At 45.9% G+C, this 24007-nt stretch overlaps 1 protein-coding gene across 5 annotated transcripts in view; it reads left to right on the top strand.

Annotated features, from left to right (window-relative positions):
• Positions 1 to 23009, top strand: part of LOC140714992 (caskin-2-like) — a 287748-nt gene extending 264739 nt beyond the window's left edge. For all 5 annotated transcript variants that reach the window (XM_073026734.1, XM_073026735.1, XM_073026736.1 and 2 more), the window contains 6 exons: positions 4299 to 4409; positions 6057 to 6158; positions 7503 to 7641; positions 8501 to 10672; positions 16358 to 16718; positions 18677 to 23009. In XM_073026734.1, coding sequence (XP_072882835.1) covers positions 4299 to 4409; positions 6057 to 6158; positions 7503 to 7641; positions 8501 to 10672; positions 16358 to 16718; positions 18677 to 18770 — 2979 coding nt within the window. In that variant the 3' untranslated portion in view covers positions 18771 to 23009. The remainder of the gene's footprint in view (positions 1 to 4298; positions 4410 to 6056; positions 6159 to 7502; positions 7642 to 8500; positions 10673 to 16357; positions 16719 to 18676) is intronic.
• Positions 23010 to 24007: the final 998 nt, after the last annotated feature.

The following is a 24007-nucleotide window of genomic DNA, read 5'->3' as shown; positions in this document are numbered from 1 at the left end:
TGGTAAATATCCTTTAAACTTTCCCTCTCTTGTCTAAAGCTATACTAAGAAACCAAAGCAAGTACACCCTATCCTCGCTATATACGGAGGGTATGTTCCTTGCAGTCGATGCATAATGTGAAAATGCATGGTGTGAATAATTATTTAAATGGAGAAAATAGGGATGCTTTCTGGAGGGCTTCCTAAATATGTTTTATCTGTAATTTATTCACATTTTCATACCAATACAACACAAAAGAAGTACCACAAGGCAACATTCGTATTATATTTAATCGATTTAAGGTAATATTCAATGTAATAAATCATAGAAAGTGAACATACTAGGGTGTACAGTACTCACCAACAGTGGCAGGTGTGTTGGCTCTGGGAGATGAGTTAGCTGCCCAGCGGACAGGAAGCATATTCTTACTCAAACCTTTAAGAGACAGGGGTTTAGTGAATGAAGCCTCACTTTAAGAGGCTTCATCTTACAGTCTCCTTCGGCATTGGAACACATAAACAGAGTCAACCTGTCCTTTGCTGCCTTGAAACCTGACACAGTCTTTTCTTCCTTACTTATGTAAGTGCGTTTCAGCATACGATTCCAAAAAAAGCCCAGTCTCGTCTGCATTAAACACCTGCTTTGTGGTGTGATGCCTAACTCAGCTATCATAGCCCGCAACTGCAAAGGGTAGCATTCAGCAGCTTCGTGGTCAGCACTCGCTTGCTCACCATGCACAGCTAAGTTCGAAGACTTGGATGATTAACAAACTTAGAAAACCATCCCCTACTTGCATTAAAGCTAACAATATCACTTGACACTTCCTCACTAGCCTCTGAACAAAGGTGACCATAAATTTCCGAATCTTTCATACGAAGATGATCGGAACTGAGTGTTGTTTTTTTCTTTGTTTCATGCTCAATGTACAAACTCAGCATTTTCTCCATTTTTATCATAATCAGGTTACGCACTTTGGTAACAATCTTTAAAGACACTTGTGATGAATCAATCACTGCACTTTTTATTTTCTCAGCATTTTTCTTTATGTTTCTGATCGTGGACTCACCCAGGCCAAAGTAGCGTCCCAGAGCAGTGTTACCTTCACCTGATGCCGCCCTGTTTATAATTTCCAACCTTTTCTCAAGTGTTAAAGCGGTTCTCTGTGGCTTGGCTGATGGCCTAGGACTTGACATCGGAAGTTTAGGAGGCATAGTTAAATATTTCAAGCACAAAATCAGTGCACCGTAGGTAAAAACAAAAAAAGATTAAGAGTGCAAGATCGCACATCCACACCTTGCCAAAACCAATGCGAGACTGGCGGGAGTGAGACTGTGAGGCGTGTGCATGTGAGTTGCATTGGCGGGAAAGCGGTGCTCCTCGCATAACTGTGAGTTTTGGATGCATATAAGGAGAAGTTAGTAGAAATAGGTTCCTTGTGTAACTGTGTATCCACATTGTCTGAAGACACATATAATGAGGATAGGGTGTACTTTGTAAAACTGTTCGTTACAATGAAGACTAAGCTAGCTGGTGAAAGTCCACAGGAGCAGCCAGAGATGCTGGGGATCTCTGTCCTGTTCCAATTTGTCCTGCTGGTGGGATAGGTTTGTTCTGACCCTGCTATTGGTGTTCTAATGGGAATGGTGGGATTAGTAACTCAGAGCCCTGTGCTCATAATCTATAGAGAAACCAAACCCCAGTTTTGGAATGAAGGTAAATAAGGAGATCTTTGATTTCAGAATCAGGTTTAATATCGTGAAGTTTGTTGCTTTGCAACTGCAGTAAAGTCATAAAATTAGTATAAATTACAAGACTAAATAAACAGTGAAAATGACCTTACCTTATCGCTATTTAAACCAAAACACTGTCACAGTCAAATGAGGAGGCCCTGGCTAATGCAAGATATCATTCCAGTGGGGAGAGATTGTGATGGGGACCAGAGGTGACAGCAGTGAAGAGAGCCAACACAGGATCTGACCAAGCCCAATCTCCCTTTGCTCTTTAGCAAAGTGGACTTTCCACTTTGATTGCATCTTGCAATAACAGCCAGTATCTTGTACTTCTAGAATTAACAAAAGCTTCAGTGCTTTCTGATGCACACACTTACAAGAGGCTAGCTATAGAGCAGTCTGCATCTTGCTCTGACATAATCATTTGTAGAGTTAGAGGGGGAAAATTACTTGTATAAATAAATTAGTAATTTTTGGAGCTTGTTACGCAGAGCTCATTTGCTCTCATGGCAAGACCCTGTCCCTCCATTGATGTAAGGCAAAACAAATCATGCCCATAAATTGGTTGCAGCAGGCTTCCTGATGTTTGTACATAGTATGTGTCACACTTCATTACTTTAAAGAAGTGGCAGCCAAGCTCTCCTTGACATCAGGATGTAGAGGTACATACCCTCAGCATCTCCTTCACACCAGAATCACTAGGCACAAGTTAAAGGCACCAATGGACAGAATTGTGACTAGGTTTGCATTCACTAAAACCTCTGGCAATGTGTTTTACTTATCAAATGTGTTTTACTTATAAAAAATCCTTCCCCCTCAAATCCCCTTTAAAACTCCTTCCACTCACCTTACAACCTATGATTAGACCATCTATCATAATACGATGCACACAGATGTTTCAGTGCTCCTGCACATACTAGAGTTTACTTACGTGACGTGGCACAACCTGTGGAGTGGTTACCCACAGCTTCAGGGGCCTCGGTTCAATCCAGACTTCCTGGCTATCTGGGTGAAGTTTGCACATTCCCACTGTGACCAGGTGGTGTTCCTCATCCAGCTCCTTCCCACATCCCAGACGTGGTTAGCTATTGTCCCTTTGTGTAGGTGGTGAGTAAAAGCCCATGGTATGAGGGGAAAGATTCTAGCATGGATAGGCTGATTGGCAGGAGGCAAAGAGTGGGAGTAAAGGGAGCCTTTTCTAATTGGCTGCCGGTGACTAGTGGTGTTCCACAGGGGTTGGTGTTGGGACCACTTCTTTTTGCATTGTACAGTATGTAAATGATTTGGGTGATGGAATTGATGGCTTTGCAGACAAGTTTCCGAAAGATAGGAAGACAGGTGGAGGGGCAGATAGTGTTGAGGAAGCAGGGAGACTGCAGAAGGACGGACAGATTAGGAGACTGGGCGAAGGAGTGTCAAATGGAATATGGTGTAGGGAAGTGTATGGTCATGCACTTTAGTAGAAGCTTAGTAAAATAGAGGGCTATGGGTAAGCCTAGTAATTTCTAAGGTTGGGACATGTTCAGCACAACTTTGTTGGCCAAAGGGCCTGTATTGTGCTGTAGGTTTTCTATGTTTCAATGACTTCTTTTCTAAACAGGAAAAAGATTCAAAAATCTAAGGTGCAAAGGTACTTCAGAGTTCTCATGCAGGAATCCCTAAAGGTTCATTTGCTGGTTCAGTCAGTGGTGAGGGAGGTAAATTCAATGTTAGCATTCATTTCGAGTGGACTAGAATTTTAAAAACAAGGATGTAATGCAGACACTTTATAAGGTATTGGTAAAGCCTCACTTGGAATGTTGTGAGTAGTTTTGGGCCCCTTGAAAACTATACTTGAATATTGAAAGTGGATGTGGAGAGGATATGTCCTATGGTGGGGGAGTCTAGGACCAGAAGGCTTAGCCTCAGAGTGGAGGGATGTCCATTTAGAGTGGAGATGAGGAGGAATTTCTTTAGCTGGAGGGTGGTGAATCCGTGAATTCATTGTCACAGGTGGCTGTGGAGGCCAGGTCACTGAGTGTATGTAAGGAGGAAGTTGATAGGTTAGCCATCCTCCTTTCCCACCCAGCAACCCCAACAATTCTCAAAACACTGGGTCCTTTGTGGAAAGTTGATTCACCCCGGGAACTTGTAAGTGAGTGAGAAATGTTTTTCATTAAACCAGCCATTTTTATTTAATCAGTTTGGGCATGTACAGTTACATGGAGAGATATAGCGTGAAAGCAGGCCCATCAGGTTTAGGTTGATCTTCGGCCACCTGTATTTACTCTATTCTGCTTTAGATCATTTTGTTCTCGCCACATTCCCACCAATTCTCTTCGATTCTACCACACACATATTACAATAGGAAGACTCTACAGGAGCCAATTAACTTAGAAAACTGCATGTGGAAAGGGACTGGAACCCACATAATTTAGAGAACATGCAAACTCCACACAGACAGTAACCAAGATCTGGATTGAACCTGTGGTATTGTGAGGCAGTGGCTCTCCCAGCTGTGCCATTGTGTAACCCTTATACTTGTAAATATTTTGGTGGACGCCACTGTGATGATCAGGTGTTAAACACACTGCCTATTGTCTCTGCAGGATGCTGAAGCTATCTTCAACTGGCTGAGTGAATTCCAGCTTCAGCACTACACAGTCAACTTCATCAATGCTGGTTATGACGTGCCAACCATCAGCCGCATGACCCCCGAGGTGAGTCCCAGCATCTGGTGGTAGCTTGATCCGGCTTCTTGGCATAGCTCATGACTCAGGCTGGGGAATGTTAGGTAAGAGGTGCAGAGGCCCAGGAGACAGAGCGACGCAAGTTCAAGGAGAAGAGGGCAGACTCTCAACAGTGTTGCAGGTACCACCTCAGCTCATCGCAATTGATCTTCCAAGAGCTTTCCTTTTCGCTCGCTTCCATCAGCTGATGGGGGGGGGGTTGCTTGGTTTCTGACTGAGGGCAGTAAAAATCATTGTGGTTTATTATCAATGCAACAAAGATGGTGAGATGAGGGAAAGGGGTTGAAGGTTTAGCCATTCTCTGTAGCTGTTACATTTTTATTCTGCGTTGTTATTGTTTTACCTTGCTGTACCTCAATGCTCTGTGTAATGAATGGATCTGTATGAACAGTACACAAGACACGCTTTTCACTGTACCTCGAGATATGTAACAATGATAGATTAATCTGTGTTGGTTGTGAAGTTTGGTATAATGTCAGTGTACCCAAAATACTCTGAAGCTGCTCACTTTGATTCTTACTGCATAGTCAAAGTCAGGACCATGTGACCATGCGACGCAAAAACCTCCTTCCACCGTCTGCCATTAAATCTCCCCCTGGCTTTCCCTTCCTTTCTGATCCTTTACCCATTATTTTTCCACTAAGTGAATCCTGCTGCTGATGTGACCCATTCCAGTTTGGTGCAACTGAAAAGCTTCCTCTCTTCTGAATTCCGTGCAGATATAAGTGATATTCCCCATGTGGGAACATCGTAGTCATAGAATCATTCAGCACAGAGACAGGCCCTTTGACCAACCCCATCAAAGTCAAAGATGAGTTTATTGTCTTTTGCAAATAAAAATCTTAGTTACAGCAGCATCACAGGCTCATAGCACCATGTAAGAAGCATTTGCAAGCAAAATATAAATTAAACATAACTTATACACAATTTTTACATCAAAACACAATCAGAATAAAATAAAATAAGGTTTATTTTAGTGCAAAGTGGCTGAACTGTAGTGACTGGGGCTGTGCGGGTTGGGTCAAGAACTGAACAGTTGAAGGGAACATTTCAAGTTCATAACTCCTTGAAAGTGGCTACACAGGTCAATAGGACTTACATTAGTCGAGGCATTGAGTTCAGAAGTCAAAAGGTTATGTTGCAACTTTATAAAACTCTGTTTCGGCCGCATCTGGAGTATTGCGTACAGTTCTAATCACCCCACTATAGGAAGGTTGTTGAGGCTTTGGAGAGGGGTGCAGAAAAGGTTTACCAGGATGCTGCCTGGTTTAGAGGGCATGTGATATCATGAGAGGCTGGATAAAATTGGGCTGTCTTCTCTGGAATGGCAGAGGCTAAGGACAGGTCTAATAGAGTTTTATAAGATTATGAGAGGGCTAGATAGAGAATCTGTTTTTTAATACTCTTACCATGGGGGGGGGGGAAGAGATCTTGACCATTGCCCCCTCCTGTGATTCTCTTTATTTTAGAGGCTTCTGTCAGGTGAGTCCTCACCCAGCTTTGCTCCAGGGAAAGCAAGCCCATCCTATCTGATGTCACCCTGTCTGTAGGTCGCCACAGCGGCCTGGCTCTCTGCCTGATGTGATGGACACTGACTGGCACCATTTCTGCTCACAGGACCTGACAGCAATTGGAGTGACAAAACCTGGCCACCGAAAGAAGATTTCGACAGAGATCGGCAAGCTGAGTATTCCAGAGTGGCTTCCTGACTACAAACCAGTGAGTTATCCATGCAGCAAACTATCAGCAAACTATACAAACTATCTGTCATACCCCTTATGTTGTTATTGATGCTGTAGCCAAATTATGAAAAGGTAATGACACTATTCCAGAGTCTACTACCCAAACAGGGGATAGTGCTCTCACTTATACTTCCTGAAGTCAGTACTAAACAAGTTAACAGCAGTTTGTCTCTGCCTGAGTTACTGTGTACAGTCCCACATCCAACTCACCAGATCTTCAGTGTCTCTGTTTTAAAGTCCTGAGAACCAGTTCCTTTATTTTTTTAATATTTCAATACCATCTTGATAAATACAAAAAGAAAAACGGTACAGAACTCTGTATTCTGAGGGTCTTTTGGTCAATACATCCCACACTGGCAGTGCTTTATTTAAACCAAGGCACCAAGCCAATATGTGGCCCTCTGCAGTGATATGGCCTTTCCTTGCTTGACGGGCATCCTCACTTGACAGCTCCTGCACGGGTTGTAACAGAAGAGGCCTATTGTGCTTCTTCACTACAGAGCCTTTGCATTAGCTGTATTGAGCTTCAGTGCATCTCTCATGCCTTTTTAAATTTCAAAGTAAACTACTTATTGTGTAAAAAAAAAAACTACATACAAAGAATAAACGGTGCTAAGTCATTATGTTGCATTCAGTAGTGTAAACCTTTCGTCTTAATGCCATTACATGTTTGTTGCTCATGTGGACCCCAAATGTGATCCACCATTTCTGAGTTTGAGGTTTCCTCACGTGTCCCAACCCCTCCCTGTCCTTCCCCACCGAGCCCTCGCAATGGCTGCTCCAAGGTTCAGTGCATCCCTGAGCACGTACTCCTGCAGCCTGTATCATTCCTTTACGCTGCAAAGGGAAGTCCTCACCTGGCATCTTCCCCACACCTTCTTCACAATCCCACAGCGTGCAAAGAGGTGTGCTACCATCTTGTCCCCAGCGCAGTCATCCCGGGGACAGCACAGGTTGGGAGTCACTGTTTCTTTTCAGACTCTGTGCTCACTCCGATTGAGACCGATGTGAAGCCCTCCAGACCCCAGGGGAATACTATACGTCTAAGAACCTATGAATGTAGCAGCCTGGGTTTTTGCCGTCTGGTAACATGCAAACTGAGCTCGTTTGGAAGGGTTGCCATGGCCAAGAGTCCAGCCATGTGTCGAAGATGTTTCTGGTTGGATTAAGCTACAAAGAGTGACCAGCAGAAACATGTTCACCAAAGGATGCCTGTAGCAGTGCCCCATAGGACAGAGAGATTCATTGTGGGGAGACCTTATCCCATCAACTAAAGATTACGAAACCTGGAATGCCCACCCTCTGCTCCGCTCACTTGCAGGTGGATTTGTTTGAGTGGCTGAGTGCCATTGGCTTGTCTCAGTACCACAAGAAGCTGGTGGATAATGGCTACGACAGCATCACCTTTGTCAGTGAGATCACCTGGGAGGATCTGCAGGAAATTGGGATCACGCAGCTGGGTAAGTGTTGCTTCCAACCCACCGTAGTCAGGAGCTCAACACTTGCATTGTAGTTGTACAGGACAGATGGTGAGGCCACATTCAGAATATGGTGTACACTTCTGGTCACCTGGCTAAAGGACTGACACCATTATCCTGGAAAGAGTGCAGAGGAGATTTACAAGGATGTTGCTGGCACTGAGGACTGAATTATGGAGAGAGGTTGAACAGGTTGGGACTTTATCACCAGAACTTAGGAGAATGCTTAGTGATCTTATTGGGGTGTGTACATAGACAGGGTTAACACGCCCTCTTTCCAGAGTAGTGGAATTAAGATATAATTCCAAAGGTATAAAGTGAGAGGGGAGAGTGAGTGGCAATTTTTCATCTAGTGTATGGAATGAGCTGCCAGAGGAAGTGGCTGAGGCCAATACATTAACAACATTTAAAAGGCATGTGGACAGGTACATGGACAGGAAATGTTAGCGGGAGATTAGTTTTGATGGGTATTTTGGTTGGTATGGAGGAGTTGGGCCAAATGGCCTGTTTCCTTGCATTTGACTCAATGACGTAGCATTGTTAGATGGCGGATGTTCACTTAGCTGCACCAACACGTACATTGTGGTTGTACAGGAACCCGCACGAGTTCAGATTTGGTCACCTTGCTACAGGAAAGATGCCATTCGGCTGGAAGGAATGCAGAGGGGATTAGGTACACATTGCTGAGCGTTGCTGGCCCCTCCCCTGCCGTTGCAGAGAATGGGCTCTGTTCACTGGATCTGTTGTAACCAACGTATTCAGATAAGGAAAACGGGTGGGCTGCATAGGGGTGGGGAGGGAACCTAAGGACTAATGCTTGAGTGACTGTGCGATTTTGTAGGACACCAGAAGAAGATGATGATCGCAGTGAAGAAGCTGCTGGATGTGCAGAAGGCGTTGAACCAAGCCGAGGTGGAGGCAAAGACAGCAACCCTTCGGCGCAAGGCTCCCGGCGCGCTGGAGATTGTCACCATTGAGCCATCTCAGGTTGAGAATGGGGAGTGCCACTCTCCACACACCCCCAGGATGCTCACCTTTCAGGACAGCGAGCTCAGCTACGAACTGCAGTCCGCCATGGCCAACCCGTGCTATGGTGGCCAGGACAGCCTGGCCATGAAGCAGGTGGGAGGTATCTCCCGGAGTCAGGAGAGCATCGGTACCCGTTCCCGAGGATCTGGCCACTCCCAGGAGAATACACTCGGAGGCACCGGGATGGGCAGCAAGTCGCAGGAAAGTCTGGTCAGTGGTGACGGGAGTAGCAGCAGTGGTGGGAGTAGTGGGAGGTCCACCTTCCCCCCTCACCCCAGGGACGAAGTGTCTACCCGAGTCCAGGACAACGGCAGAGTGCTGAAGAGCTGCCTGAGCCAGGAGAGAAATGGGCCGGAGGGACGAGACCATTACCAGGGGCCCTCCCCACAGAAAGGCGGGCCTGCCACTGACCCACAGCACCCACAGGTGCCCTTGCCCAGCTTCATCCCACCCCACACCCCGAGCAAGGGGAAGGCAACCCAAACCCTGGCCAACACACAGCTCCTCACCAGGGGAAAACCTACTGCTTTTTCCTCAGCCCTGGGACGCCTCGAGACCCTGGCTCATGGTAGCCTGCAATTGCCTTCCTTGGTAGCCAAACACCCGGCCCCAGCCTCCTATCTGCATCCCCACGGTGGAGATACATCGGAGCAGGGCTCACTGCCTAATCCCCCAGCCCCACAGTGCCCAGGCCTGGGCATTGAGCACAGTTACAGCAATGGTTTCAGGCTGAAGAAGCGGTCTCACAGCCTGAACAGGCACGCCCTCTCGGACGGAGAGCCAGAGGAGGACGAGGTGGTGTATGCCGTCAGCTCGTACGCCACCCTCACCCGTCGCCCGGGCCGCAGTCAGGCAACCAAAGCCCAGTGGCCAGCAGAGCAGCACGCCAACCGCAGCCAGTCGTTCGCCCTCCGTGGCAAGAAAAAGGGGCCACCACCCCCTCCACCTAAGCGCCTCAGCTCAGTGTCCAGCACCCAGGGGCAGGAGGAGACGGAACCCGTGAGGGATTCCCACCCGGTCTCCACCCCTGATCTGGTGGATGGACTGCCCGTTTGGCAGGAACCAGCAGGCAAAGTTGCCCTCAGTGTGAGGAGCATGGCTGCTCTCATGGAGCTGAGTGGTGGAGCCCTGGGTCAGGCCAGACCCGTCAGAGCAGAACAGCAGGAGGTTCCCGGCATGAGGAAAGAGAGCCGGCAGGCTGTTGTGTGGGGCTCCGAATGCCAGCAGGATACCTCAGTCTCAACTGAGGCCACCCCTGGGTCACTTGAGAAGTCGAGAGAATGGGCCAACCGGCGGCGGACTGTCAGCGAGCCGCTGACCAGCACGGAGGCTGGGGGGGAGGCCGGGGGGCAGATGGAAGGGGAAGAGGTGAAGTCAGACACGGAAGATGAGGCCAGTGCCAGGAGGGGACCCCTAGAGGCCTCCTCCGATTCCCAGAACAGCTCCAGCGAGTGCATCCCATTTGCTGAAGAGGGAAACCTGACCATAAAGCAGCGGCCAAAGCCGAGCTCTGCCAACCAAGCCAATGCTGCCGTAGAGCTGGTGTCTGGCACTGAGGAGCCGCTGGGGACCGGGGCAACTATGGCAACCAGCTCTCCTGCCAAGCCACCGGAGGTCCCCGAGTTCAACCTGACAGAGTCTGATACGGTCAAGCGGAGGCCAAAGGCCAAAGAAAAGGAGGGTCCAAGTGGAGCCACAGAACAGCAGCCACCACCGCCAAAACATGGACCCCGATACGCGGAAGCGCAGGCCGTGCACATCGTGGACTCAGGGCTGCACCTCAAGAGCGACGTAGATGATGATGTCCGTGTGGAGTTTAGGATTGCTGAGATTGAGAGGAGCATCCAGTCCTTGGAGAAGGGAACCAAGCACAGGCCCCCGCTCTCTCCGAAACCAGCCCTCCCCTCGCTGCAGCAAACACCCATACAGAGGGTATCGACAGCCGGTTCCAACAAGCCCTCCCAGAACAGGAGGCCAGCCACAGGTAACTGATCAACAGAAATACAGGGGACTGAATCTGGGGAACAGCAGGTGGTGGAATCTGGTGCAACAGCAAACTACTGGAAAATCTCAGCGGGTCAAGCAGCATCTGTGGTGGGAAAGGATTTGTCAACGTTTCAGGTTGAAACACTGCATTGGGATTGAGGGTGGAGAGGGGAAATACCCCTCTCCTCTTTATACTGGCCATCTCCACTCTCCACTTTCAGATTGCATGCAGGGTTTTGACCTGGAAATTACACATTTCCCCCCCCCCCCCCCCACAAACCCCAGATTCTGCTGATCTACTGAGTTCATCCAGCAGATCGTTCATTTACCAGCATCAATATTATTGGAGCCACAAGAGACGGTAGATGTTGGTATGTTGGTATCTGGAGCAATGAACCATCTGCTGGAAAAACTCAACGGGTCAAGCAGAATCTGTTCTGGGAAAAGATTTGTCGACGTTTCAGCAGGTTGAACCCCTACATTGGGACTGAGAGTGGAGATGGCCAGTACTACCCCCCCCACCCACCATTTACCCATCCCCCACTATCACTCATGATGCAACAGTTTAGACCTGAAACACCAACAATTCCAACCCCCACCTCCACCCCAACAGTTGCTGCATAATCCATGGAGTTCCTCCATCAGATTGGTTGTTGCAACAACACTGATGTTGCTGGAGATGCAGGAGACTGCAGATGCTGCAATGTGAAGCAACACAAAAAGTGTTGGAGGAACTCAGCATCTGTGGAAGTTTCAGGTTTCAAGTGCTCTGTTTCAAATCAAGACCCTTTAGCTGGACTCAAGCAAGAGTCTTGACTCAATGTTGACTGCTCTTTTCCCTCCATAGATGCTGCCTGACTCACTGTCTTTCTCCGGTGCTCCCATGGGGAGAATCCTAGTGAATCCCAGTTAGATGGATGGGGTGAAAGTCATCACGTAGCTGTACTTAATACAGTCAAAACATGTCACCAGTTATGTTCATTGTGTAACCAAACTAACACCTTCCATCTACAGAACATCAATGGTATTAACAATACACTCATCTAGACCACTTCATTTTCACTGTGGGTACCCAGTCCCTAGACACTTCTATCCCCCATCAAGAAGGCCTTAAAGCTTTTTGTTTCTTTCTCAACAAAAAACCTAATCAGTTCCCCTCCACCACCATTTCTCCTTCAGCTACTCCCACTTTTTCCAGACTCGAGGGGAAGCCGTGGGCACCCACATGGGCCCCAGCTATGCCTGCTATTCGCTGGCTACGTAGAACAGTCCATGTTTCAAACCTTCCCTGGTAATACTCCCCAATTCTTCCTGCGCTACATTGACACTGCTTCATGCACCCATGCTGAGCTCATCAATTTTATCAACTTTGCCTCGAACTTGCACCTGCCCTTAAATTCGCTTGATCCATTTCTGACACCTCTCTCCACTTCCTTGATCTCTCTGTCTCCATCTCTGGAGACAAACTGTCTACTGACATCTTTTATAAACCTACCTATTCCCATGACTATCTTGACTATACCTCTTCCCAAATTGTCTCCTGTAAAAATGGTATTTCCTTTTCACAGTTCCTTTGTCACCACCACATCTGTTCCCAGGATAAGGCTTTCTTTTCCAGGATATCAAAGATGTACTTCTTCAAAGAACTGGTTTTCCCTTCCTGCACTATTGATAATGCCCCCACCCACATCTCTTCCATATCCTAGACATCTGCACTCATCCATCTTTCTGCCACCTTAACAGGTATGGTATCTCTTGTTCTCACGTACCATATCCAACATCATTCTTCAGAACATATGCTGTCTTCAACAGGACCCTATTACCAAGCAGATCTTTAACTCTGCCCCCCCCCCCCCCACTCTCCACTTCTGCAGTGGTCATCCTGCCTTGACTCCCTTGTCTCCCTCTAACCTCTCTCCTGGCGCATACCCCTGCAAGCAGCTGAAATACTGCACCTGCCAATTCACCTCCCGCACCTCCATTCAGGGCTCCAAATAGTCCTTCCAGGTGAGGCAACATTTCACCTGTGAATCTGCTGGGGTCGTCTCTTGCATCTGGTGCTCCTGTACATTGCTGAGACCTGAGTAAATTTGTGGACCATTTTGCCAAACTCCTCCACTCCATCCGCCAAAAGCAGAATTTCCCAGTGCTCAACAATTGTAATTTCTATCACCATTCCTGTTCCAAAATGTCAGTCCATGGCCTCCTCTTTTGCCATGATGAGGCCACTCTGGGGGTGAAAGAGCAATGCCTCATATTCTGTCTAGGTAGCCTCCAATCTGATGCTATAACCATTGATTTCTCCTGATTTTTTTTAAAAAAAACCTCCCACTTCTCTCTTCTTCTATTCCCCACTCTGGTTTCATACCTCTTCTCATCCGCCTATCACCTCCCACTGGTGCCCCTCCTTCTTCAGTTTCTCCTCTGTCCACTGTCCTATCAGCCCACTCACTTGGCTTAACCTGTTAACTTCTAGCTTGTCCTTCTTCTCTTCTCCCCACATTTTTATTCTGGCATCTTTTCCCTTCCATTCCCTTTGCAGAAGGGTCTCGGCCCAAAACGTCAACTGTTTATAAATTTCCTTAGATGCTGTCTAACCTGCTGAGTTCCTCCAGCATTTTGTGTGTTACACCCATCGAATGTTTGAGTGACCCATCCCCTCAGTGTCAGTGGACCCTAGACAACTTCCCCATAAAACCATTTTGTTAGCAATAGCAAGCTTTCTGCAAATGGCAAAGAGCCAGCGGCAGTATTCTTTTATAAACAACTTCTTGAACCAGAGGACCAACAAGTCTCTGGCAGACCAAAATGTGGCTTTCACATTTGATAATTTGATAATTTAAGTGTTTATTTCTCAAGGAACTTAGAGCTGAGCCAGTACTGGGCTCAGGAGATCCCCACTGAACCCTCCACAGAGTGACACGGAGGCAGTATAGATAGCATGAGGCTCAGGAGATCCCCACTGAACCCTCCACAGAGTGACACGGAGGCAGTATAGATAGCATGAGGCTCAGAAGATCCCCACTGAACCCTCCACAGAGTGACACGGAGGCAGTATAGATAGCATGAGGCTCAGGAGATCCCCACTGAACCCTCCACAGAGTGACACAGAGGCAGTATAGATAGCATGAGGCTCAGGAGATCCCCACTGAACCCTCCACAGAGTGACACGGAGGCAGTATAGATAGCATGAGGCTCAGGAGATCCCCACTGAACCCTCCACAGAGTGACACGGAGGCAGTATAGATAGCATGAGGCTCAGGAGATCCCCACTGAACCCTCCACAGAGTGACACGGAGGCAGTATAGATAGCATGAGGCTCAGGATATCCCCACTGAACCTTCTGCAGAGTGATGCTGAGCCATTAACTCCTTCACTGCACCAGTTTGCAGAGTATGGGACATGGCCTCCATCTGCCCTCTCAGGGCCATTGTTGGAGTTCTCCTTGTAATGGGGTTCTCTGTCACAACTCCAGCTAAGATTGAGATGATAGAGACTGCAGATGCTAGGAAATGGAGAAAAAGCAAACTGTTGAAGGAACTCACTGGGTCAGGCATCACCTGTGGAGAGGAATGGACAGATGTTGTGAAGAAGGGACTTGACCTGAAACATCGACTGCCCACAGGTGATGCCTAACTTGAGTTCTTCCAGCTCGGTTTCTTTTTTTGTTTTGGCTAATATTCTTCTTTTTGCTAATACTGTTACCACAAAGTGGTCATTTGCTTTTGTGAGATCTTGCAATATTCAGACTAGCTTCTGGTTTAATAATAATGACTGCATTTTTGCTACAAATCCATTATGTGCTCTCTGCTTTAAAGCCGACAGAAGGAACCATATAAACATGGGCTTTTAAACTGTTCCTTCAACCTCCGGATTGGAAAGCTTAAGTTATAAAGAGATTGGGTAAACTAGGCTTTTCTAGAGAAGCAAGGAAGGAAGGATATGAAAGACGTATTTAAAATTATGACAGGCATGGATATGTAAGAAATTCAAACTTGAAAGTAGAGTCCAGGGATATTGCATAATTTCTAGCAGCAAGGAGGAACAGAGATCTTGGGGTCCATGTTCATAGATCTCAAAGTTGCTGCACAAGTCGGTAGGGTGGTTAACAAGATGTGCAGTGTGTTGTCCCTTAGTCGGGGGATTGAGTTCAAGAGCCACGAGGTAGTGCTGCGGCTCTATAAAACTCTGGTTAGACTACACTTGGAATATGGGTGATTGATAAGTTCGTGGCCTAAGGTCTATTTTCTCAGACGGTGTTTACTTGCAACTTTCAATTATCTGAAACAGAAATACCACAAAAGTTATTAACTTCAAACTTCCTGCATAACCACTCAGAGTTGAACTGCACATGCATGTAAGGAGAGCTGTATAACTCATCTCCTTCTACCCTAGGCCATGAACTTATCAATCACCCCTCATATTGTGTTCGGTTTTGGTTGTCTCATTATAGGAAGGATATGGAAGCTTTAGAGAGGGTGCAGAGGAGATTTACCAGGACCCTGTCTGGATTAGAGAGCATGTCTTCTAAATGAGCTGGGCCTTTTCTCTTTAGAGCGAAGGATGATGAGAGGTGACTTGATAGGGTGTGCAAGATGAGAAGAGACATAAACCTAGTGGACAGCCAGAGACTTCTTCCCAGGGCAGAAATGGGTAATTTGAGAGGGTATAAATTTCTGGTGTTTGTGGGGATGTAGTTTTGTTTCTACACAGAGTGGTAGGTACGTGGAATATGCTGCCACGGGTACTGGCAGAGGCATGAGGGACATTTAAGAAACTCCTTAGATAGGCACATGGGGGGAAAATGGAGGTTCATGTGGGAGGGAAGAATTAGATTGATCTCAAGAGTAGGTTAAAAGGTGAGTTGAAAATTGTGGGGTGAAGGCCCTGTATTGTTCTGTGTTTTAAAACTAGAAGGCTTAAGTTTAAGGTGAAAGGGAGGTGGTTTAAAGGGGATCTGGGGTAACATTTTCAGACAGTTGGTATCTGGAATCAGCTACCAAGTCGAGTCAAGTCAAGTCACTTTTATTGTCATTTCGACCATAACTGCTGGTACAGTACATAGTAAAAATGAGACAACGTTTTTCAGGACCATGGTGTTACGTGTCACAGTACAAAAACTAGACTGAACTATGTAAAAATAAAACAACACGGAGAAAGCTACACTAGACTACAGACCTACACAGGACTACATAAAGTGCACAAAAACAGTGCAAGCATTACAATAAATAATAAACAGGACAGTAGGGCAAGGTGTCAGTCCAGGCTTCGGGTATTGAGGAGTCTGATAGCTTGGGGGAAGAAACTGTTACATAGTCTGGCCGTGAGAGCCTGAATGCTTCGGAGCCTTTTCCCAGGCGGCAGGAGGGAGAAGAGATTGTATGAGGGGTGCATGGGGTCCTTCATAATGCTGTTCCCTTTGCAGATGCAGCGTGTAGTGTAAATGTCCGTGATGGTGGAAAGAGAGACCCCGATGATCACCAGAGGACATGGTGGAGGCAGGAACAGTAAAACATTGAAGAGGCAGCTGGCCAGTTACATGAATGAGCAGGAAGGACATAGAGAGACATGGAATTAGTGTCCATATAGTTAGGCACACTGGGCCAAAGGCCTGTTTCTATGATGTATGAGTCTGATTCTATGGAAAGCAGATGGTTAATTTGTTTGGTTTCTTTATTTTCAGAAACTGGCCAAAGGCAGCCTCCTCCACCTAGTCTGAACATCTCCACAAAGCCTGCCCTTGCACAAGGCCTGCACTTCAGCAGCCCCAAAGCCAGCAGGTCTCCACAGGCTGGCAATCCCGGTCCTGCAGTGCCAAGGCCCCCTTGCCTGCCCCAGCAGCTGGGCACAGGGTGCACCTCTGTGCCCACAGCCCCAACTACTGGAGTGAGTGGACGGGTGACAGGGCTTGTGGTGAGACCGGCTACTGAGGTCCCACAGACTGCACTCGCTCACCAGCGACTGGAGCAGACCAGCAGTTGTCTGGAGGCAGCTCTCCACGCTGTGGAACGCAAATTGACCCAGGAAGATCACGGAAAAGCAATGTAAGTAACCAGTACCATCCAGTGTACTGTGTCATTGTGGTTTTGTTTCCAATTGAGTAAGCCGTTTCAAAGTTGGGAAAAAGGGAGAGCAGACAAACTGGAAAAATGACATCATTAAGAAGGAAGAAATGAACGTTCAGCTGTGAGAATGTCAAATCATCAGTAAAATCAAAATGGATCTGCTGTCCCGGCTCTATCTTCCTGTATTCCTTGATTGTCTTTTGCCCTCAAATCTCTCAGTCTCTCTCTTCAAAATACTTTTCAACTGCATGTCCACACTCTGGAGCAGGGATGAAGCACTGTAGCTGAAGAGCTGTCTCCTTCACTCACTGAGTGGCCATCCCCTCATCATTTATCAAGGGAAACATTCATCGTTAACACTGCCAAGAAGATGTGGGATAAATGTTAAAGTCTAATCTCTCCTCAGGATGCTCCTCTCATCACTCTAATGATCCTTCATTGCACTCCCTCCAGGTCTAAGCGCAGTCCATCCTTGCTTAGATAAAGAAACCAAAACTGAGCACAATTTCTCAGGTAGGGTCTTACCAAATCCCAGGATTCATGCAGGAAGCCCTGCTTGCTCTAATGCTCCAATTCTTCAGTGTTTTGTACTGTTGGATTTCCTAATTGCTTGCTCTACCTGCATGACAGCTTTAACTGCATGTTTCTTGTGATTTCTCTACTTGGATTTCCTAAACTTTAAATACCATTTTTTTCCTAAAATACTCTTCTATTCCCCCCACCCCCCAATAGTAACTTCATATTGCTCCTCCTTGTATCTCATTTGTTAGCTGCTTGCTTGTTCATTTTGCCAAGTCTGTCTACCTCCCACTCTCAGCTTTGCACCGTCAGTAAACCTGGGTGTAATATTCATAGTGTCCCTATCAAAGTCAGTAAAACAAATCATCACAGCTGACCCAGGGGAAGATTTGCAGAAAACTAGTTATAACTTGCTTTCCTGAAAACAAACTGAATTTTCTTAGTCTTTCTCTTCAGTAACCAACCCTCAAGCCTTACTGAGGTATTCAATCATCTATGAATGTGTGTGTTGACCTTTTGTGTGGCACCTTCTCACCATTAAATATGTTGTATCTTCTTCCCCTACATTTGGATTATAAACATACAGGTTTTCATAACTAAAAACAGAAGGTGCTGGAAATACTCAGCGGTCAGACAGCACTTTTTTTAGGGTAAGGACCTTGCTCAAGAATGAGAAAGTCAGTGGAAACAGAGAGAATCAGTGACAAAAGGTAGAGGGGTGGAAGTCAAAGGTGTTCAGGAAGAAAATGAAATTACAGGGTGTGCTGGAAATTTGGAATAAAATGATACAAATGGTGGGAGAGGCAGGAACATGTGGAGAAAAGATGTGAGACAATGTTCCTCGAACTCACATTGAACTTCATGGGAAAGGTATAGGCATGTGAGGACAAGGGGTCAAAGTGACCTTGAGATGCCTGGCACTCATCGGATGAAGAGCTTTTCCTCAGGTTGCTGTTGGGGTTACTTAGGGCATTTAGATGTGTGTAGTCCCACAATTGGTAGGGACAGCCGAGTAGTAGAGGTCTCACCTCGCAACTCCCAGTGACCGAGGTTCAATCCTGACCTTCGATGCTGTCTATGTGAAGTCTGCATGCTCTCCTGGTTGCACCAATTTAATCCAATGTCCCAAAGCAATTCGGGCTGGTAAGTTAATTGGCTGCCGTAAACTTCATCTCATGTGAAGTTGATGGGAGATGGAGAAAGAGAATTAAATGGAGTTCGTATAAGTGAGAACTTGCTTGTCAGTGCAGATACAGTGGGTGTGGAGACTGTTTTGTACTCATCTTCACTACAGCTGCCTCCTCATCCTGGCTGGTATTTTAGCCCCAGTTAAGGTCCCCAGTGATTTCTTCAGACCCTGCTCAACCCCTTGACACTTGATACTCCTTCATTACTTCCTTTGTCTTTTGTGTCCACAGCTCCAATTCCACAAAGTCTGCAGGCAACATTCTGGATGACATTGGCAGCATGTTTGACGACCTCGCTGACCAGTTGGATGCCATGTTGGACTGACCGTGCAGAGAGTTACCGAAGGCCAACCCTTTTCTTTATGCCAAGCCAGGGGATCATCCCCCAGTCAAGAGCTCTGCACTGCCAAGGGCTGGCTGAGCCCAGGGAGTACTGATAGGGAAGCCCATGTCTGATGTGGGAATAGACACTGAACTGATAGACTTGTGCTCCATTTGATTCCCAAGAGTTTGTTGAAAATGATCCTCTTCAAGGGAGGAAATGATTCTCTTCAGGGAGAATTCCCTGCAACTGTTTCCTTTGCGAGATGCACACAGATTTTCATCAATTACTACAGGAACTAACCACAGGCATTAAGAGATGCTGCATTTTATTCTTTTTAAGAAAAATTATGTATAGAATTTTTCCCATACTGTTGGCTTCAACTGAGTTTGCAACGAGCACTTAAATGAGTTAAAGCACAATATGTCAATCTAGCTCAGCTGACGGAAGGTCCTAGATCAGTTGCACTGGGCAAAACTCTAACTACTACTGCTGCTGCTCAAGACCCAGAATTGCACTCATTGTAGACACGGCTGCCTGTTAGAAACAGTTCATCTTCAGTTACTGAGCGTCAAGCTCCCAAGATGAGTGGTAGTCCATTTACAAGGCAGCACTTTCCTTTAGAGAGGACACTGCCCCATCCCCAAAATGTCCAATGTTAAAAACCTGACAACTGCTTCACGTTTTTGCCTTGTTCAGAGAAAGGGTAACACTGCGGGAATTCTGAGCAATTCACCTGAAAGCTGGTGCCAAATGTATGTGTCAACTTGATTTCTTGTGCAGTGCCTTCACGTTTTCCTTCACTACAGTAATGGCGCAAGTTACTGTGGTTCCCACAGGCAGCAGGAGTAACTGTGTTTGGGCTGAGTTCTGCCACAGGATCTCGAGCAGTTACAAGTACAGAGTAGCTGTCAATTCCTGATGGGTGATGAACTCTGCCCATTAGTATCTGTGCAGGCATCTGGCTTTCTAGAAGTCTCAGTAGACAAAGGTCCAGGATTCGTCCCCATCCTCCAACATTCCAGTTTGACAAGGTCCCACTGTGACTAATACCAACACACCAGTGCTCTGGGGGTCTGGTCTTGCTGCTACTGAACAACCGATCAGCAGTTTTCAAGCACCAGACCTTTGGAGGAAACAAAGAACAACACAGGTCTGTGAATCAGTGAGGGATTCTGTTGCATTTTGTGGTGTCTCAAGTTGCTGGTGAAACAGCTGTGTGATTGGCCAGATACAAACTGATCCATGTAGCTCTGACCCTGTTGCTTCTCATCAGCTTACCAACCCTTCTCCTGTCCTATTAGATTGATTGCAACTGGAAGACCCCGGAGAAGGAACATTCCTTACAAATATTTAATTTACATTCATTACTTCAAGAAGCAGCCCAGAATATAATTTGTCTGGACCTTGCAGTGTGCAGCAAAACAAAATATTTTTTAAAAATGTGGAGTTGGGTCAGAAAGGAAAGTATTTAAACCAAGGTCAGTATTCCACTAACAGGTTCCAGTTACAGAATCTCACTGTTGCTACTGCTACTCTTTTTACAGCAGTTTGTGTGCCTTTTCTGCAGAGCAGGTGTACGTGGGAAAATGTGTGTATACAGTATATGCATTACTTTTTAAACTGTTAACACAATGACTGCGGGCAGCTTTGCCAGAGTCAACATGTAAAGCCAATTGGTACAGATGGTACATACACCAGTATGCATTTTACTGATGGCCAATTATAATTGATTCCAGTGCCTGGGTTTTTAAAGGTATCCAAGGCAGGAACTGACCTTTCACAACGGGTTTAACTTAACCTGCCCGGTTCATAACAGGGATGAAGAACTGATAATCAGTTCCACTGGTCTCATACTTAAAAGTGGCAAGGTGGCCATTTGGTCCATTGTTTCCACACTGGTTCCCAGGAGAATGAACCCATCATAGGAAAATAGGAGGCCATTCGAACCTTAAGCCTGTTAGTATGACTATGGCTGATCTTCCCCTTACCTCCTCTGATCTGGGCCAGTTCCTCAGTTCTTAGTTTTGAAGGATAATTTTACCCATTTCCTCTTTGTTTATTTGTTGACCAAGTCTCCAGGGAAGGGAACTCCAGAGATTCATTGCCCTTTACAAGCTGTTCTCATGCACCTTAATGACGACTCCCTAATCTTATTGTTGCAGTCTCTCTCATCGGTCCAATTCCCCCACTTATCTCCTCATACTCCCACATCGTATGTTCACCAACTCTCCTGTTCTTTTGCAACTTAACTGCAGTAAGAGGCAATTTACACAGCACATTTTTGGAATGTGAAGGAGACCAGGGGAGCTGGTGGACACTCACAGGTGGCTGGAGAATTGAAGTAGCAGATCTAACTGTGATGCTGTCCTCTCCATTCATTCTTTGTGTGATAGTGGACAACTCATTGATAGGTTGGGGTGCATCTCTTCCTATATTTGTTTGCCAGATGTTGGGAGGAAAGGAAGTATCTGCACAGTTGGTATTGCTGCACATCTGACTCAGGAACAGCTCCCAGTACATACAGGGCATTGGAATTGGATTTTCCAGACTTTCAAGGTAACACAATCCCAGACCATCATCTGTCCCATGGATGTCAATGCTAAATAATAAATGGTTTAACTAGAATATGAAAGGGAAGCCATTTCCACTGACAACCCCAAGCTACACACAAAAAAATGAGCAGAATTGTTCAACTTACCTGTACAGCTGATACTGAAAGTGGTAAGGAACATCAGACTGATTTTCAATGCAACTGTTACAATGTGTCACTCCTGGATTGTGATGGATCATAGCTTGGTCCTTTCAATCCAAGCCCTTGCAGAGGAAGGGTGATCCAGTGGCTTAGGACAAACTACTTGCCTCACTGGTTATGTTTTTGATTGTAATATGTGTGCTTTACCTGGAAGCTTTGCAAGGCAGACTGTTGCTACGAATGCCAAAGACATTCCTGTAACACTAGCAGTTTATGGCATTAATGGTGTGCTTCACTTGTGTTTAAGAGGATTGCTTTGCCTATGATGGAGTCCGGTGTCAAAGTTGCTAGGCGTGGGAGGCAAATGGAAAGCGATTGGTATAAGTGAGTACCTGATGGTTAACATAGACTTGACAAGGGCCCATTTTGCTTGGGGATCTTAAGGGTCAATGAGACATATGACTTCTTCTTCTATAACTGCAGACATTGTTACAGTTGGATTCAGATACTTTACAGCTGTGCACCTCAGAAAACCCTTTGTTACACCACATTCAAGATTTCTGTAGCTATCAGTGTGATGTTTACCAGACACGAGATGGGAATGTCTGCTTTCTCAACAACTACTGAATGAAGTCAGCGACTGTTGGATGAATCCTCTTCAACCAGCTGCACACACATATCATGCCCACATGACAGACACTCAGGAATTAGATAATTAGTATTTACTAGATTCAAACTAAATGAGTAGTGTCGACTCTAATAAACAAAATATAGGCTGACATTACTACAACAAAAAGTAGTCCAGTACACTTTGTAAAATTGTTATTTATAAAGCAGCTTTTGTGACCCTGGGCATTGTAATGCAGGACAATATTCCACATATGGGAAGGAGATATCCCAGATACATGAGAGCGTGCGGTCTGATCAGTCTGGTGCTCTGACTTTTGCCTCATGAAACGTGCCAGTTAAATCCAAACTGCCAGCACAGCGGATGAACAGTCACAGACTAGAAAGGGCACAGTAGCCACATTCACTGACACTCGTGTTCTGATAGGTTCCTGCATGTAAAACACAGCAGATTCCATTAGCATCATCATGGAGATAGACTGCATGCCTACACTGAGTGCCAGGTCACCATGGACTTCACAGCTTGAACCAAGCATTATTCTGCCTGCTGGTTTTATTATGTAAATACCTGTTCCTATCTTTCAAAATAATATATATTTTTGAAATCATTTTCTTCTCCTCCTATAAATGTACCAAATGTTCTAGGCAGAGCCATAGCAGAGAATGATAAATTGGAGATGTTACACTGGATTTACTAAAATTTCTTATCTGTTGTAAGGTTAATTAGTGTACAGATTATGGAAGCAGTAAGAGACAGCCAAGGAGGAAAGGCACAATATAACAATTAAGAAGCTGTTGAGTTAAGCTTGATCGATGTAAATTGCAACTTACTTGTATTATTATTGCAAATGTGTATAATGTGTATCTGAAATTTCTAACGTGTGATTAAGAACTTCCAATTTTTACCTGCTTGGCTTCAATGCGCTTGTGTGTAAATTATTTCCAGACTGAGAAATGGAATCAATAGAGCTGATTAAGACCTGTGCTAATTTCACTGGCCTGGGCGGCTTTGCATGGTTTGTGCAGTGTTTGGACTGGTTCTAGAATCCCCGGCTCTGGGTTAGAAATGGGATTAGGCTGCTCACTGCTGAAGGATCACAGACCACTCAGGACAACTGACCAGGACTGTGATGTCCAGCACTGCTCCTCCCCACCCTCTGACTACATTCATGGTTCAACCTCACACAAGCTGTTAGTGACATACCAGAGGAACACCAAGTGAGATCTTCCTGCCGGAATGAAAAATAAGTTTGGGATGAAGAGAAGAATTTGCTGATTGAAATCTTTGAATGAATCACTTAAACAGTAATTTGAAATCAGGAATCATTAAACCAATTGGTTTCATTTAAGATCAATTTTGACTTAGTGATCTACTGGTGAAAAGGCTTACCTGACTGAGGCGTGGGCCTCTGGTGACAATCTCCAGAAGAGGCAGCTGACATCAATTGGTTACGTCAGGCATAAGTTTAGTAGCAGTGTTGAATGTGGGCATGACCTTGGGAACATGGCTCAGGTGCCAACATCCATCATAAAAAGCAGCCCATCACCCAGTTCAGGTAGGTATTACCATTTTAATGGGGTTGGAGATTAAACCATCCATCCATTTCTTACAGAGACCTTTGCTCATTAACAGCAGGAAGAAGGGAGTGAGAATCAATGTAGTTTATGAGGCTACCTGCAGAACGTGGAAATGTGAGCGAGAAACAAACAAACTGCTGCAGGAACTCACCAGGTCAAGCAGAATCTGTGGAAGAAAATGGACAGCTGATGTTTTAGGTCCGGTCCCTTCCTCAGGATTGAAAAGATACAGGGGAGATGCAGCCTGTATAAAGAGGTGAGGCAAAATAGTGCGAGGGTGCCTCACCGAACTCCCAAAGAGGGAAGGAAAACTTCTTCAAAGTGGGCAAACCTGTAGAAG

The sequence above is a fragment of the Hemitrygon akajei genome, chromosome 22, assembly GCF_048418815.1.
Source record: "Hemitrygon akajei chromosome 22, sHemAka1.3, whole genome shotgun sequence".
Classification (NCBI taxonomy): Eukaryota; Metazoa; Chordata; class Chondrichthyes; order Myliobatiformes; family Dasyatidae; genus Hemitrygon; species Hemitrygon akajei.
The sequence above is the reverse complement of the archived record's forward strand: the minus strand, read 5'-3'. Positions and strand labels throughout refer to the sequence as shown.